Source organism: Anabrus simplex, chromosome 8, assembly GCF_040414725.1.
Source record: "Anabrus simplex isolate iqAnaSimp1 chromosome 8, ASM4041472v1, whole genome shotgun sequence".
In the NCBI taxonomy this organism is placed as follows: domain Eukaryota; kingdom Metazoa; phylum Arthropoda; class Insecta; order Orthoptera; family Tettigoniidae; genus Anabrus; species Anabrus simplex.
The window spans coordinates 155,280,349-155,297,166 of record NC_090272.1 but is presented as its reverse complement, the minus strand read 5'-3'; the positions used below and the strand labels follow the sequence as shown (position 1 = coordinate 155,297,166).

The following is a 16,818-nucleotide window of genomic DNA, read 5'->3' as shown; positions in this document are numbered from 1 at the left end:
CACAACTTGAGTACATGTGTTTCTATCCACACTGAATCCCTGTTATGTTTAGCTCTTCTCCAGGGGCTTGATAGCCGAGTTACTCACCTGGCTGGCACCGTCCGAATTCCTACCAATGTATATGGGATTTTTGAAATGAAAAATCACGTTCATGTGGCTCGGAGTCTTCGAAAACTGAAGCTCCCGTGACTATAATCATGTAATCAACAGTCACGTAAAAATTCTGACTCTTTATTAATGGAATACCTTTAATTGGTTGTATAACTCTACTCTATTTTCCTCTTTACCTATGGAATACTAATTTGATATCAACGGATTGACTGCAGTTGGAAAAGGTACACCGCCCATTTTATCTCACTGATAACTTCTGTGCTGGCGAATGAAATCCATCTATTGAAAAACTGAAGTTCTATTGATGTCTCTGTTATTAACTACTTCAAACCCACCCAGCATAACTATCGTATTTTACGGACCCAACGCCTTGACCATTATGCTCCGTGAAACCTTCTCCGAATACTGGCTTACATCTTATTCTTCCTGACCTATTACCAGTTATCTGGAGTCGGCATTTTGTAAGAATTTGTCTCAGTTTTAAGGCCGGATGCCTTTTCTGACGCCAACCCCATGTGGAGGGTTGTATTCACAATTCATTGCGTTTTTCTGCGATGGTTTGCAGTGAGACGACTTGTATGTAAATGAAGATGTGTATTAAGACGAACACAAATACCCAGCTCCAGAGTTAGAGGAATTAACCGGACAAAGTTAAATCTCCGATCCGGCCGGGAATCGAACCCGGGACCCTCTCAACCGAAGGCCATAATTCTGGCGATTCAGTCAAGGAGCCGGACCGAATACTGATTTATATGAAGGTATATAATTGGCGTTTAAATATTGAAGCACTAAAAACTAGAAAATTAAAGTCTGTCGGAGAGAATGTCTGAACTCGTACTGATTTTGTATTCATATAGAATAATCTCGTGAAAGTTCGACAATTATGGTGTCTGTTACACATTAGACTCTTGTTAGTGATGCAGAATCACGAGGTGAGTCACATCATAGTTCTCTCTTCCCTTACATAGCTATCACATTAACAACTTCGTCTGAAACCAAGTATTTTATTAATCTCATTTTTGCCATTATTACGGTCTACCAGTATTTCAATACCTGCCTGATTCTCTACGCCTCCAACGACCGAATTGCTGGGATGAATGCACTCTTATCATTGTCAATATTATTAGCAGTTGTAAAGGATTCCTGTGAATGGAGTTAACAGGCTCTCATGAAGTAATCACAAGCCTTTGTCTAGGATCTTTTCAATTTTGCCGCGGCTAACGAACCGTAGCTAGATGACGTCAGTATCATCTCCCCGCTTTTAATTTTATACCGGGGTCACAACGATATCAGGAATGGGAAAATGGAATACAGCCTCTTCTCCTGTTAACACACACTACCGCTAATTTGTAAAGCTGGTGAAGAATATTATCATGATCACCAGTTAATATGCAGAGAAACAGCCGTGGACAGCAACTACATTATAATACATTTAAATATCCGACATCATGATTAAATTGTATCATTCCAGTATTCTGCAATATACAGTGTGATCGGAAACAATAGTTTTGTCACCTGCTGAAGTTATGCAATTAGATCACTTCGCGGGCGAATTCAAATAGGCTTTGTGTGGTGGTGCTGCTAAATCTGCTCGTGGCGTAAGACTGGCTTGAGAGCACCAATCGAAGAAAAAACTTCGCCAGGGGAGAGATTAGAACACGGACCTCCGAGCTGACTAGTACGCTACGGTGTGTTTTGTTTCGTGCTGAAATGAAATGGAATGGCGTATGGCTTTTAGTGCGGGGAGTATCCGAGGACATGTTTGGCTCGCCAGGTGCAGGTCTTTTGATTTGACTACCGTAGACGACCTGCACGTCGTGATGAGGATCAAATGATGATGAAGACGATACATACACACAGCTAGCGAAATTAACTAATGATGGTTAAAATTCCCGACCCTGCCGAGAATCGAACTCGGGACCCCTGTGACCAAAGGCCAGCACGATAACCATTTAGCCATGGAGCCGGACTGTTTCATTCTGATTTACGGAAATGCCTACAGTGGACTTGGACTCACATTGCAACGCAAGCCTAGTCAGTGTCGACATCGATTTGCTAACTTCAGCAGCTAATAAAATGAAAACGGCGCGAATATCGATTTCTTCAAATTATCATTATGACCAGCTCTCTAACGCTCGTATACCTAGTTCACGTTGTTTTCGTCCACTCTGTATAGTGCTTTGTCATTGGCTAAAAGATCATCATGAGAGCATTCTCTAATCAGATTCCTACACACCAGAATATATCTTTCATCTTGGACTAATCAACATTGGTATGGAGGGGGGTTGGTATTCTTCTACCTCTTATCAAGAAGCTAAACAGGAAGGAAATGACTGTATAAATAGCGAGTTCATTGCCACTGATATACTGTATGTTTGTAAAGGAGGGTGCCATGGTAAGTTACAGTATTCCCAAAAAAAAACGTGAAGGTTGTATAGGAAATATACTTGCTACAATGTGTTACAGCTGCCCAACATCCCGTTACTGTCCAGAGGGACAAAAGTCAATGTTTATCGTTTTGCTTTACGTTTAACTTCCGTACTCACTGCACACGGGCGACCGTCAAACAACCATGGCACTATACCAAACCAAAAACCAAACCCCACAGCACTTAACGCCCTTGAAAGGGCTGGACTGCCCAGTGACTGATGCTCAGCCCGAAGGCCTGCAGATTACGAGGGTCCGTGTGGTCAGCACGATGCATCCTCTCGGCCGTTATTCTGGGCTTTCGAGACCTGGGCCGCCATCTCACCGTCAGATAGCTCCTCAATTCTAATCATGAAGGCTGAGTGGACCTCGAACCAGCCCCCAGGTTGAGAGGAGAATCCCTAACCTGGCCGGGAATCGAACCCGGGGCCTCCAGGCGAGAGGCAGGCACGCTACCCCTACACCACGGGGCCGGCACCATGGCACTATAGTCGTAATATTGAAACATTCATTCTGCAGTTCTAAGAGGGAAGTCCGTTTACTGCCTGCCTGGGTGAATAGAAAGGAGTAAGGGGTATTGTTGCCATGGAAATGAGGGCGGACCTACTGCGATTGCCATAGAGATAAGCCTGCTGGCCGGCTCGTGTTGCCTGGATTTGCCAAACCTCTCACGTCTGAGTTATGTACGACAGAACATGGCGGTCTGAACGAACGAACAACTGAGCCAGAAGCGAGGGGAAGGAAAAAGGGAAAAGGAATGCAGGAATGTGCTCCTCCTTCCAGCCCTATCTGTCAAAACGCTTCTTTTAATATTGCGAGTATACTGTCTGTGTCTATGACACAAAGAATGTGTAAACATCAAGTTACATAACCAGTTCGTGTGCTTGTTCTAAATCATTCTACTACTCTGACTTTCGACCATGTGTGTTGTGCTTGTCATAACAGTTCGCTTGCCCTTGCCACTGGAGTGACTCACAGCAAGCCATTGTACTGCCATGCGTCTCCTTACATATTGCGTCACCTTTCATAAACGTATTATGTTTCACAAAGTTCCATTATAGTACGTACAGTATGTCCGAAAAATAAAAATGTTTCCCAAGTATGTCTTGCAAATATCATTCTGTGTATGTCCAACCCTTGTCTCGTTTCTCTACGGGGTCGAGTATGAAGCGAGATGATCTTCGTAGCGAGATTTTACGATCGGATACCTTTCCTCGGATACCTTTCCTGACGTCAACCTCATCAGAAGAGTTAAAAGCCTACTTCTGTCAAACAGCATCAGGGGTTCTGCTCAAGGCTTGACGTCGCCATCCAATGGACGAATCACCATCAACAGCGTCACACACCCTCACTCCACATGGACACTATGGAGAGGTTTTAAATTTAATCCCGACTTTTGGCACGCAATCTAGTAATTATAAATTGTATAGCACAACCTTTCCTATCATGATGACCAACATTCTGAAAATATCATTTTGTATATAATAATAATTATTATGTCCGCCTCTGTGGTGTAGTGGTTAGCGTGATTAGCTGCCACCCCCGGAGGCCCGGGTTCGATTCCCGGCTCTGCCACGAAAATTTGAAAAGTGGTATGAGGGCTGGAACGGGATCCACTCAGCCTCGGGAGGTCAACTGAGTAGAGGTGGGTTCGATTCCCACCTCAGCCATCCTGGAAGTGGTTTTCCGTGGTTTCCCACTTCTCCTCCAGGCGAATGCCGGGATGGTACCTAACATAAGGCCACGGCAGCTTCCTTCCCTCTTCCTTGCCTATCCCTTCCAATCTCCCCATCCCTCCACAATGCCCCTGTTCAGCATAGCAGGTGAGGCCGCCTGGGCGAGGTACTGGTCATTCTCCCCAGTTGTATCCCCGACCAAGAGTCTGAAGCTCCAGGACACTGCCCATGAGGCGGTAGAGGTGGGATCCCTCGCTGTGTCCGAGGGAAAAGCCGACCCTGGAGGGTAAACAGATGAATAATAATAATAATAATAATAATAATAATAATTTTCTTCTGATTTTCCGTTTAATCTCAGTACATTACATTTCATCCTGTATAAATATGGGTCATTTTAAGAGAAAATGAGGGAGGAGCACCATAGGTTACGATTACTAGCAATTAGAAAAGAGGCTATTGCCGACAGTATTAGATTGTCGTCAGATCAAAATGACTGCACACGGTGGCTGAAGCCATACGATTATCATTATTATTATTATTATTATTATTATTATTATTATTATTATTATTATTATTATTATTATTGTTATTGATGATGATGATATCATTATTGATAGAAATAACGAAATAGAACGGTAAAGAGATGGATACACATCCTATCATCTTATAAATGGCCAGGGTCAGTGTTTCATGCTTCTTCCTTTTGTAACAAAATTACGATAATGAAGAATGTAAATTTCCACAACGTGAGTCACTAAAAATCTCCGCATGGAGGTGTAACGGCAAGTTCTGAGGTACGCGGAATCGTTTGAAGTCAAGTTTAAGATCATTAAACCTTCTCTCTAAAGGGCTGAAGTTCTCCCCTATACGAGATGAGTAATTACATGTCTTGATTACATGATTCATAATTATCTTCAAGATGACTAGATTGTGAAGTGGGAGAGTGGGACGACCATCAAGCTGTAAGTCTAGATACTGCACTTCTGGAATTCCTTGGCTTCAGCTTTAAGGATCTATCCAAAGAGAGAGTATTCATAACTATCATAATATTCGGACACTATTTTTGTTTCAATCACACACATTTATTGTCGAATGCTTTTTTCCAACTGTCTTTATTACAAAACTAGCCAGTTCATATTCACAACATCATCAAGGTATTTTCAGCTGTGGGTTAGATACACCCTGCATTAGATGTAAAATATTTTTATTACTATATGCAGATGAGAGATAAATAGCATTTGCCTTAGTAATTGTGAAACCGGCGAGTTGGCTGTGCGGTTAGGGGCGCGCAGCTGTAAGCTTGCATCCGGCACATAGTGGGTTCGAACCCCACTGTCGGCAGCTCTGAAGATGGTTTTCCATGGTTTCTCATTTTCACACAGGCACAGTACTAAGCTAAACACTGGCCATATAAAGATGTAACTAATTTGTTCATGAAAAATGTGCCTGTGGCCACAAGATAGTATATTGTACTTGTACATAAATATTCTTCCTCGTATTCTGATGATACTGTAGATCCTGTGAGAAATAAAGGTCTAAAACGAGAACAATGATTGACCAAGGCCTAGATGAGGTAGACAGGAAGGATTTAAGGAAAGAATTTCACAGAAATAAGAAGGAACGAAGGTACTCGGCACTAAAACAGACGTTCACTGGAGTAAAGCTGCTCTGTACTGTAGAATGACTTTTCTTAATTTACTCAATTTACAATAAAATAATTCAGTTTGGTGTGTTTTGTAGTATTTCCACATCTCTTTTTAGCGGCATACGTTTCAAAAGGTTGTAAGTGGTTATTTTATGCGAGCCTATATTATTCTCGCCAATTACTGTAATAGTAGTACATATTATTTAAATCAAAACACTTTGAAATGTGTGCACAAATTTTTAGCTTATTCCATCACTCCGCCCGATTCATTGTCACGAGTAATTTACAACTTTGTTTACTAGTAAGCTACGGGAAGGGAGGATGAGGATGAAAGACGCTACCTATTATTTTACGCTAGAAAAGAGAAACTTCAGCACTTTTCGGGTGGTCAAATGTGAAAAGGGTCGACTTTTATTACTGTTTGACCGACTCAGGGATGAACAGAGTAGTATTCAGAGCGGTTATGACTGGCCATTCCATTCAGGTCAGCTTGTGAAATGTGTCTGGCCACTGGTCACGGTATGAGATGACCGCTAGGAGAGGTATTAACACAGGCTTTATAGGAAAATTTCCAGAAAGATATGGTCATTTAATGAGGTGACCACTGAGTGAACATAGCAGTCTACACAGGTTTCATTGTGCACAAGCGGAAAAAATATTCAAACACCATGAAATACAAGGAATGTATAATACGGAAACTTTGGCTATATATTTGCCGAGATAACATATTTAATTGATTAAAGGTAAAAATCTACGGGTTAATATCCACGCGAGAAAAGCCATCGCAAATGTGCCATGCTGGTCCATTAATAACCGGTGTGGTCACCTGACTGTTGAATGCAGGCATGCAGCAAACGTGCATGCATTGTGTCTTAAAGATGCCTGACGTCAGCTTGTGGGACGGAGTTCCATGCCTGTTCTAGTTCGTCGGTCAATACAGTGACGGTTAATGCCGGTTGTGGATAACACGGGAGTTGTCGTCCAATGATGTCCCATATGTGCTCGATTGGAGACAGATCGGGGACCGAGCAGGCCAAGACAACATGTCGACACTCTGTAGAGCACGTTAGGTTACAACAGCGGCATGGGAGCGTGCATTATCCTGTTGGAAAACACCCTCTGGAGTGCTGTTCATGAATGGCAACATAACAGGTCGAATCACCAGATGGACGTACAAATCTGCAGTCAGGGTGCATGGGATAATCACTAGAGTGCTCCTGCTGTCATAGGAAATTGCTCCCCAGACCAGAACTTCCCGTGTAGGTCCAGTGTGTCGACCCCGCAGACAGGTGGAATGCAGGCGCTCACCTGGCCTCCTCCTAACTAACACATGGCCATCACTAGCACAAAGGCAGAACCGCCTTTCATCGGGATACACAACGGACCTCCACTCCGTCCTCCAATGAGCTCTCGTTTGACACCACTGAAGTCGCAGATGGCGGTGGTTTGGGGTAAGTGGAATGCACGCCGCAGGGCGTCTGGCTCAGAGCTGTACTTCAAGTTACCGATTTCGAACAGTTTGTTGCGTCACTGTGGTGCCAACTGCCGCTCGAATTGCTGCTGTAGGTTCAGTCAGCTGCATCACAGCCTATACGTCGAATACGGTGGGCCTCCCTCTCGTTGGTGCCACGAGGATGTCCTGAACCCAGTCTTCTTGAGAACGTACCTTCTCATGACTAATGCTGCCAGCACGCATGCACAGCGGAGACATTCCTGCCAAGTCGTTCTGCAATAGCGCGAAAGGAAAATCCACCTTCACGTAGCCCTCTTATACGGCCTCGTTCAACCGCAGTGAGCTGCTGATACTGGACTCTTCGTCGTCATAAATGCATTCTTGACCCACTCACAGTCACTCCGTCCAATCTCACAGGTAATTAACGCTCTCGCACAGTACAACCCGTATTTAAAGCAAACCTGATGTGCAACGTCAAGGGGCCGCCACTAGCGCCACGCTAATGCGATTTTCGGGAAATTTGAATCAACGTCATCCTTCAGATGTGTAAACACGCCTACCGACGTTCGTTTAATCTAGCACAACCCTTTCTTGGTGTTTGGATTTATTTTTATGCCAGTGTGTGTTGCAAGTTTGTCCATTCCACTTCGTTGTACATTAATTTTAAAACTCGTTTCAGAGCACAAAGTAAGAGAATGAAAGCAGTTGAGTGACTTACCACCTCCATTCTTGTAGCAGAGATACGGGAAGCGCCACACGTTGCCTAATCCCACAGATACGCTGATACACGAGAAGAGGAAGTCCAGCTTGTTCCCCCAGCCACCACGTTCCTCGCTCTCGATCTCCTCAGTGCCTGGACCGGGACCAGGTCCAGCCCCAGAACCTTCGGGGAGAGACACAGTAGCGGCAGTTGTGGGAGTCGTCGCCTGCTTCACTATCTGCACTGGCTTTGCTGAGAATTCGATGAATGTCTCCTCAGGGTCCACCGGTTCCTTCTCCTCCCCCCAGTAGTACATCTTCTCGGACATTTTGCCTATAAACAAGATGCAACAATTAGATTTTCGCTCACAATGAACGATGCGTGGATGGTTATTTGTCAGAACGGCATTCAAATCTTATTTGAAAGGAAGCCGAGATGATTTACAAGTCAAGGGTGTTCACATTATTTATAGATTTATTCCACACATTTTTGTACTTCCAACAGTGAAATTATTTATTTAAGACTGCACAATAAATGTACCCCTACATTTCAAAAATTTAAAATGGACATCAAAACGTTTTTTTTCACATGCTCGGATGGTTGAGAACAACTGAGAAATACACTGTTATTGCATGATCGTGTTTATCATTACCTGCAAGTAAATTAATTGTTTCGTACATCTTCCTACTCTTAAAGTGTATAAACTGAACCCTTTCTGCAAGAACAAGGCAACAACCATGAATCAGAGATAGGTTTGTAATTCTGTACCCTCTATATCCAAGGAATTTTTATGATCTGACTAGCGGTTTTCCCTAGCAAAATGTACCATCTTCAGTGAAGAATGCGTGTAATGATCGTGTACATCTGTAGCACTACATTCTATGAATGCTTACCAAAGAGTTTTTTAAAAGTACAGTTTTGATTGTTGTAGACAAAATATTACCTTGGCAGTGCGGCAAACAGAAAGTTATCAACATCAAAATAGACTGTGACATTGCGTACGGACATATAAATAAAGAACGATCTGAATATGTTTTTAAATAAAATAAGGATATCAATTACTGATAACACAAGAGAGGGAAATGTCATTTATTTGTAATATAGAAGTAAATAATTCTTTTCGGGCACCTTTGCTGAACGGTCAGTGTAGCGGTCTTCGGTCCAGGGGGTTTCGGGTTCGATTTCCGACATGGTCAGGGATTACAATCTCGTATGGTAAATCCTGGTGCAGCCCTTGTAAGGCAGAGAGTGGACAGCGTCTGCCGTGTACAAGAAACTGCGTATTACTGTGATGGAGGATTATCTTGTGTGTTGTGTATGAGTTGCAGGAATATTGGGGACATCACAAATATCCAGTCCCCGAGCCAACGGAATTAACCGAATAAGATCAAGGACCTCGACCCGGTCGGGAATCGAACCCAAGATCCCGAGGACCGAAGGCCAAGACACCAACCTCTCAGACATAGAGCCAGACAGTTGGTGCAGTGCGATGAATTTTATTTCTATCCCCTGAATGGCAGAGTGCAATTTAATATTGCTTGTCGTTAGAGGTCCTACCGCAGCGCATTACACGGTAGACAGGAGGTGAAAGTGTCACGCTGTTAGCAGGCCACAGCCTAATTTGATGTCGCAATGCGACGTGACGAACTTGACAGAGAGCGCTTGTCGAGTGTCGAACCCTGTTGCGTTCCTTCTCTGTTTAAATCGTTAATCCTGTTCCAGTTTTGTTGAGCGCATGGATAATATACACCACCTGGGGACACACTTAACTTCTTCACGCCAAGCAAAGCTGTACGCCCGCCTTGGAAATAGGTTTATTCACCAGCAGAACGCGGGTATTTGGCAAAATGCCTTTTTATGCCAGGTTGGATTATAAAAGAGTTATATAAACATGTCTTGACATAATTATTTGAGATTAGTAGGGCCAATTTTTATTTTTCCTATTTTAGCCTTTGCCTCTTTTGCCTTTTAAAGCGACAAATTGATTGCCGAGCTGATAAAGCGCAGGCTTCTGAGCTCAAGTTGGCGGTTTCTATCCCGTCCCAATGCGATGGTATTTGAAGGCTCTCGGTTGATTTTCCCGCATGTAAAAGAACACCTGCAGGACAAAATTCTGGCACTTCGGCGTCTCCGAAGACGGTAAAAATAGTGGGATGGAACAAAATTATTATTATTATTATTATTATTATTATTATTATTATTATTATTATTATTATTATTATTATTATTATTATTATTATTATTATTATTATTTACGTATTTACTTTGATACACTTCCAGAACATAAGTGTGCTATTCTAATATTCTGTCAACTAAGAATGCAATATTGATTGCCGGTAACGGTGGTGAAGAGAGATCAGAAGATCGAACCCCTGTAAGTACACAATCTTGGTATTCCCACTAATGATGGGATATTCGATTCATTTTAATGAATCGATTCATTTGATTCCGTTCACGTTACTGAATCGATACAGTGAGCCGATATACGGCTCATTAGAGTTATCGATCCTACTGCATCTGTGTAGTGTGTACTGATAAGACAGCAGCAACAACATTCAGTGCTTCCTGTTGTCATCTTGTCTTCATTCTGTGAACCGCTTTCCTATGAGTCAGCCAACTTTCAGATTCAGTACTACAGCACGTGCCTAGTGTGAAAATGGGAAACCACGGTAAACCCATCATACCCCGAATGCAATCTCATAGCTACGCGGTCCTAAACGTACGGCCAACTAGCTCGGTCATCTTTTAAAATGTTTCTTTCTATCAGCAGAGGATTTTTTAAAGCATCATATTTTGTATAGGCTAACAGAGATGTACAGTAGCCTACTGGTTTTCTGATTAAACATATTTTTATTTAAGCTATTGCATCAGTCGGCTCACTTACTCACTGTCCGCGTACACCGGTGATCTCGTGATTCGATTATTGAAGTATTGTACACTGATGCTGCGACATACGAACTGACAGAATACCGAGCTGTTCTTCCCAATATAAATCAGACAATTTCGAGTGGTCATGAGCATGACTCATAGTCATAGGGTAGGCTAGATAATAATGTTGCCGGGCTGAGTGGCTCAGACGGTTGAGGCGCTCGTCTTCTGACTCCAATTTGGGAGGTTCACTCCTGGCTCAGTCCGGTGGTATTTGAAGGTGCTCAAATACGTCAGCATCGTGTCGGTAGATTTACTAGTACGTAAATTATAATAATGTTATTGGCGTTACGTCCCACTAACTACTTTTATGGCTTTCAGAGACGCCGAGGTGTCGGAACTTAGTCCCGCAGTAGTCCTGATTCTATCGTTGAGCCAACGCTACAGTGTCTGCACACCTCTAGCAATAATAACATACATGCGGCATCCCGAACCTATCGTTGAGCCAACACTATGGTATCTACACATAACTGATACTGTCGGGCGAAATCGAAAATTTAAAAGAGTGCCCGGATATTTAAATCTAATCATCATTGAAATTCAAACACATGAAGTAAAATCCGCTGCAGAAATGAACTCGAATCTGGAATAATATTACTATGTCCATTTCCTACGATAAAGTGTGAAATAGAAATTAAATAATGGGTTTGAATAGTTCATTCTATCACTCATTAAAATTTAAACACATTCAGTGAAGTTCGCTAAATAAAAGTAAACTCAAATCTCGTATGATATTACGTGATATTACCTAAAACAATAATCACAACCACCGCGATTTTCGCGGCATAGTTTAGAGTGTGAGGCTCCAAATAACCTGCAATGTCAACACTCCAAACATGTATCATTGTAAACTATCCAGTGAATTAAACTCTTTTCAACGCACGCAGGATAAATTCTCAATCTAATAAATTAATTCTCTTACCCGTAATATCTCCAATTCGCGATATTTTTCGCCTCATAAAGATACAGAGTAAAATTCAATTTCCAATAAGCAAATATTTTCACGATCGTGTGTGAGAAGGTATCTTATTCGTGAGGTCAGCTAGAACAAAACCCACTTCTCTGGTATCAAATAGAATCATCAACTTAACTTAACTGACGTTAACTACAGTCTTACGTAAAATAATAATCATGAGAGACTTCACTTGTACTTAACACATGCGTTGCAACGCACTCACTTGGATTTGACAGCCCTTACATTTTTAATCGCTCTGGATCGCTACAGGATGTCGCTCTTCTTATACAGCCTGTTTCGGAAATATCACACATCAACATGTACACACTGTCACAAAAATTCTTCTTCATCAATCCACAGGGCCATTTCTTTCCGCTCATAAAATACAGAGCTTACCCTGCCTCAGACTTCCCTCCTAATTATTCTCATAAATATTTCCTTTCTCATTACGATCCATTTCTTCTTGCTTGAAGAAATTTTAAGTACAAGCTATCCCATAACCAAACAACTTCATAATGATCTCAAAGTAGCTTCTCTAAATTTTTCCAGTCCTGAGGAGCAAAATAGTATGTCGGATTATATCCTCTCCAATACATGGTGTTACAAATTAAATTTTTAAATGCCAAAATTATCTTACTTGACTGGATTTCGAAATAAAACTGTGGACCTCACTCACACAACTGCCGAATGCATTATTATTATTATTATTATTATTATTATTATTGTTATTATTATTATTATTATTATTATTATTATTATTATTATTATTATTATTATTATTATTATTATTATTATTTGTCTGAATGGCATTCCTTGAAATATTTCATTAAGATATTGCAACACGCTTAATTGTACACACGCCACATATACAACGCAGTGTCATGATTTACCAACTAATTTAAAGGGACAAGCATTTACATTTCTAACTACAAAAACACAATATTGGAATTAGACAGGCCTGTAATTGTGCTGATTGATGTGGCGACATTTTTGCTGCATTTAACAAACCAACAACCTCCGACTTAGGCCATTATAATTATAGGTGGCATTCTTCACTTAAATACTGCCTTATCAATAACGACACTGTACTTGTCTTGACCGGGCGAGTTGGCCGTGCGGTTAGGAGCGCGCAGCTGTGAGCTCGTATCCGGGAGATAGTGGGTTCGAATCCCACCGTTGGCAGCCCTGAAGATGGTTTTCCGTGGTTTCCCATTTTCACACCAAGCAATTGCTGGGACTGTACCTTAATTAAGGCCACGGCTGCTTCCTTCCCATTTCTAGGCCTTTCTTGTCGCGTCGTCGCCATAAGACCTATCTGTGTCGGTGCGACGTAAAGCAAAATAGCGTACTTGTCTTGACGCAACAGAGATTAATTTTCTTGAGCATGAACTAATAGAATAACAGATTTAATTATACACACAACACAAAATTTACCACATCACTCCGTTATCGGCTAGTCAACTGATGAAATCGTGGAAAGCTCTTACCCCACTTTATGCCACGCGTTCATCAAGCGTGAATGAACGTGGGACAATGATGCTATCTCTCACAATAAACCAACTGTTTTCCCTTACAGATTGTCAACATAACTGTATTAATAATAATTTCAAAGAGCTATCTAGGACTTCATTGTCTTCCTAGCAGAAGTTCATAAATCCTACATATAGCCACTATGATATATCTACCTACCAGGATGAATTGTCGTAACTAAAATGTTTTAAAATCAGAGTCGTTTCTACTTCTCATTAACACTTTCTTTACAAATTTCCTACCCCTCAAGCCAACTGGCTTTTGAGATTTCCAAGCTTCTAACACTTTAATTTCGGTAAGTCCTCTTCTTGATTTCGACAGTCACAGGTTCGTCCTCTGTGAACGATGACAAGTGAGTGAGTCTCTCGTTTTGAGAATGGTTATTAATAGGCACTCTAGGGAAGCGGTACAACGCGTTATCTTTTATTGTGCAATAATTCCATCTGTTAGCAGCTGGACCGATTTACCTGACACTTACACCAGAGATTCCGCTTATTTTGACTGGATAGCCTAACACATGTCAATCCCACTCTGTCGATAGACAGGCGAACTTCTATCTGGGCATAAATAAATATACTTCTTGTGATCTTCATCAGATTATTCCAAAATTATTAATTAACTACTTCCTCGCTAATGGCAGTGCCAAAATCTCTCCCAATAGGGGTTATTAGCCAGAATTGTATTATTAATCTACTGAGGTCTTCCGAAATGTTCCGATCTCGCTCCTGCTGTGAGTAACAAGCCCCGGACATGAGGTTAGCTATATTACAAAGATGGATACGCATTTTTCCCTCTCGCAGTCGGCCCTACATAGCCGTGCGGTGGTTCTTTCAGCAATGTAGAATTATGGGCTCAACGGGAAGAAATCTGGCTTGGTAGTCAGGAGCGGCAAAACTAGACACTACGGCTGAGTGGTAAACTGCTGCGGCTGTTTGTGGTGGTGGTTGTGGTGGTGGTGGTGGTGGTGATACATGACGGGGAGTGATTTTACTGGAGTATGAGGAAATATGGAATTGTTGACGATAGGCTCACCCTGAGGCGACACCTCTCTGATTTTCTTCTGTCCACCTGATCAGAACACGTTTTTAATAGGGAATGGCCTGCTAGCCTGAGTTAGGCCTACAGTGTAGAAAAACGGTTGGACGGCGAAGGATTACTGAATTCAATGAAACTTGGCCTTATGATCAATTCAGACATCATAAACTTAATGGTAATAGTCACTGTACCACAAAATAATTTTATTCCATACTGTGACGAATTTTACTTCTTTCCAAGCTCAAAAGTGTACAGAAAATGACACGTTACGCTTCAGTAGCCACAGGATGACCCGAAAGTGCGTTAACATTTGACGAAGCAATACTAGAGATAGAGAGGTAATAACAGACACACATGATTGGCATAACATGGGGTTTATTGACATCAAATTAAAGTACGCCAAATGACCGACCGATGGTGCTGGACAGCAACAGGTCATGTACAAATGGCTAAACATTCTTGACATGACATGGCGTTTTATTGATACCAACAACAAGTTCACAAACAGGCCAACAGATGTCGCTGGACAGAAACACGTCATTGATGCCGCAATGTGTCCCGCGTACGGTATAAAAGGAGTTGTCATTAGAGAGGACGAGTCGGTGGATGCAGAGTGGGTCTCGGCCCACAAGTGGCCACGGCTGGTCCGTGGTCCAACAGCTCTGTAATCCGACCGGCCAACCGAGCAGAGGGAGGGGTGGCCACGTCTCTACAGTGGCTCTGCGCCTCTGCATTAGGGAGACGGGACAGAGCTGGACCTCACAGCTGGCCCCAACCGTCGGCTATCCTGAGAATGGTTTCCGTGGTTTTCCATTCTCCTGCACTAAGGCGAATGCTGTGACAGTTCCTAGTATAGGCCACGGCCGCCAACCCCCTCACCTTCTCCGTGCATCTCGTTCACCGTAACATATTTCCCGGCCTGAGAGACGGCGTTACCGTGTAAGAGGCCCGCCTCGCTCTTCAGGGAAAACGTTTTAGTAGTAGTAGAGAGGCCGTCAGATGCGCCTGCAATCGCGGCATGTTATGCTTAGCACTCCCGGCCTCCCGACCTCAAATCATGTGATTATTGGTTGTGGGGTTACCCGAGGTCGTAAGTCTACCGCGATCGTCCGACCTCATTAGGGATGCTAAAAGACTACATACGACGGCGATTCTCACCATACCTACGGACATGCTGTACAGTGCTGTTCACAACGTTGTCCCTCGATTACAGGTAGGGTCTATTGTTGATGAATAACGGCTGACATGTTGAGCATATGTCAGAAAGAACATAGTCTTTGCTAAACCTCGATTGTTATGCTAATTATTGCTCGTGTACCGTATGGTGGTCATTTTGTGTACTTACTTTGGTGTCAATAAAACCCCATGTCATGCCAATCATATGTGTCAATTATTACCTCTCTATCTCCAATATTCTGTGAAGTATTGCCTCATCAAATATTAACGGACTTTTGGGTCACGCTGTACTTTCCGTCCACTTCTATTTAAAAAGCGACTCTGATTGTTTGAACACTGGTTCGCTTACCAACAGCCTCTCTGATTGGTTCGAATTTCTTCTCAAGTATTGATTTTCTGAAATATTGTATCGACTGTGTTAGTCACGGTAGCCTCGATCAAGCATTATTTAGGTGGCAACGTATCAAAGTTAGAGTAAAATATTTAATTTAAAATAAATTCGCCATGTTGTAGAATAAAATATTGTAAGCAACAGCCACTGAAGTGATAAATTTACCTTACTCGTATAAGAATCCCGTCCGTGGCCGGTGCATGAAGAATTATTTACATACTTAAAAATAATATTTTTGCCACAGTTTTAGATGGAACGGGGTTAATCGGAGGAATCGATTGCAATGGACCGAGCGAGTTGGCCGTGCGGTTAGGGTCGCAAATGTGAGCTTGCATTCAGGAGATAGTGGGTTCGAACCCCACTGTTTGGCAACCCTTAAAATGTTTTTCTGTGGTTTCTCATTTTTTTACAACTTGCTGTACGTCGCACCAAAACAGATAGGTCTTATGGCGACGATGGGACAGGAAGGGGCTAGGAGTGGGAAGGAAGCGGCCGTGGCCTTAATTAAGGTACAGTCCCAGCATTTGCCTGGTGTGAAAATGGGAAACCACGGAAAACCATCTTCAGGGCTGCCGACAGTGGGGTTCGAATCCACTATCTCCCGAATACTGGATACTGGCCGCACTTAAGCGACTGCAGCTATCGAGCTCGGTGGTTTCTCATTTTTATACCAGGCAAATACTGGGATGCTACCTTAATTAAGACCACGGCAGCTTCCTTCCCACTCCTAGCCCTTTCCTATCCCATCGTCGTCGTCGTTAAGACCTATCTGTGTCGGTGCGACGTAAAGC

The 16,818-nt window shown here is 42.5% G+C and overlaps 1 protein-coding gene across 1 annotated transcript in view; it reads right to left on the bottom strand.

The window, feature by feature from the left end:
- LOC136879227 (sodium- and chloride-dependent GABA transporter 1) overlaps positions 1-16,818 on the bottom strand; it is a 222,470-nt gene that overhangs the window by 155,971 nt on the left and 49,681 nt on the right. Inside the window, exon 2 of the mRNA XM_067153030.2 lies at positions 8,031-8,345. Within this exon, the coding sequence (XP_067009131.2) occupies positions 8,031-8,340 (310 nt within the window). The 5' untranslated portion in view covers positions 8,341-8,345. The remainder of the gene's footprint in view (positions 1-8,030; positions 8,346-16,818) is intronic.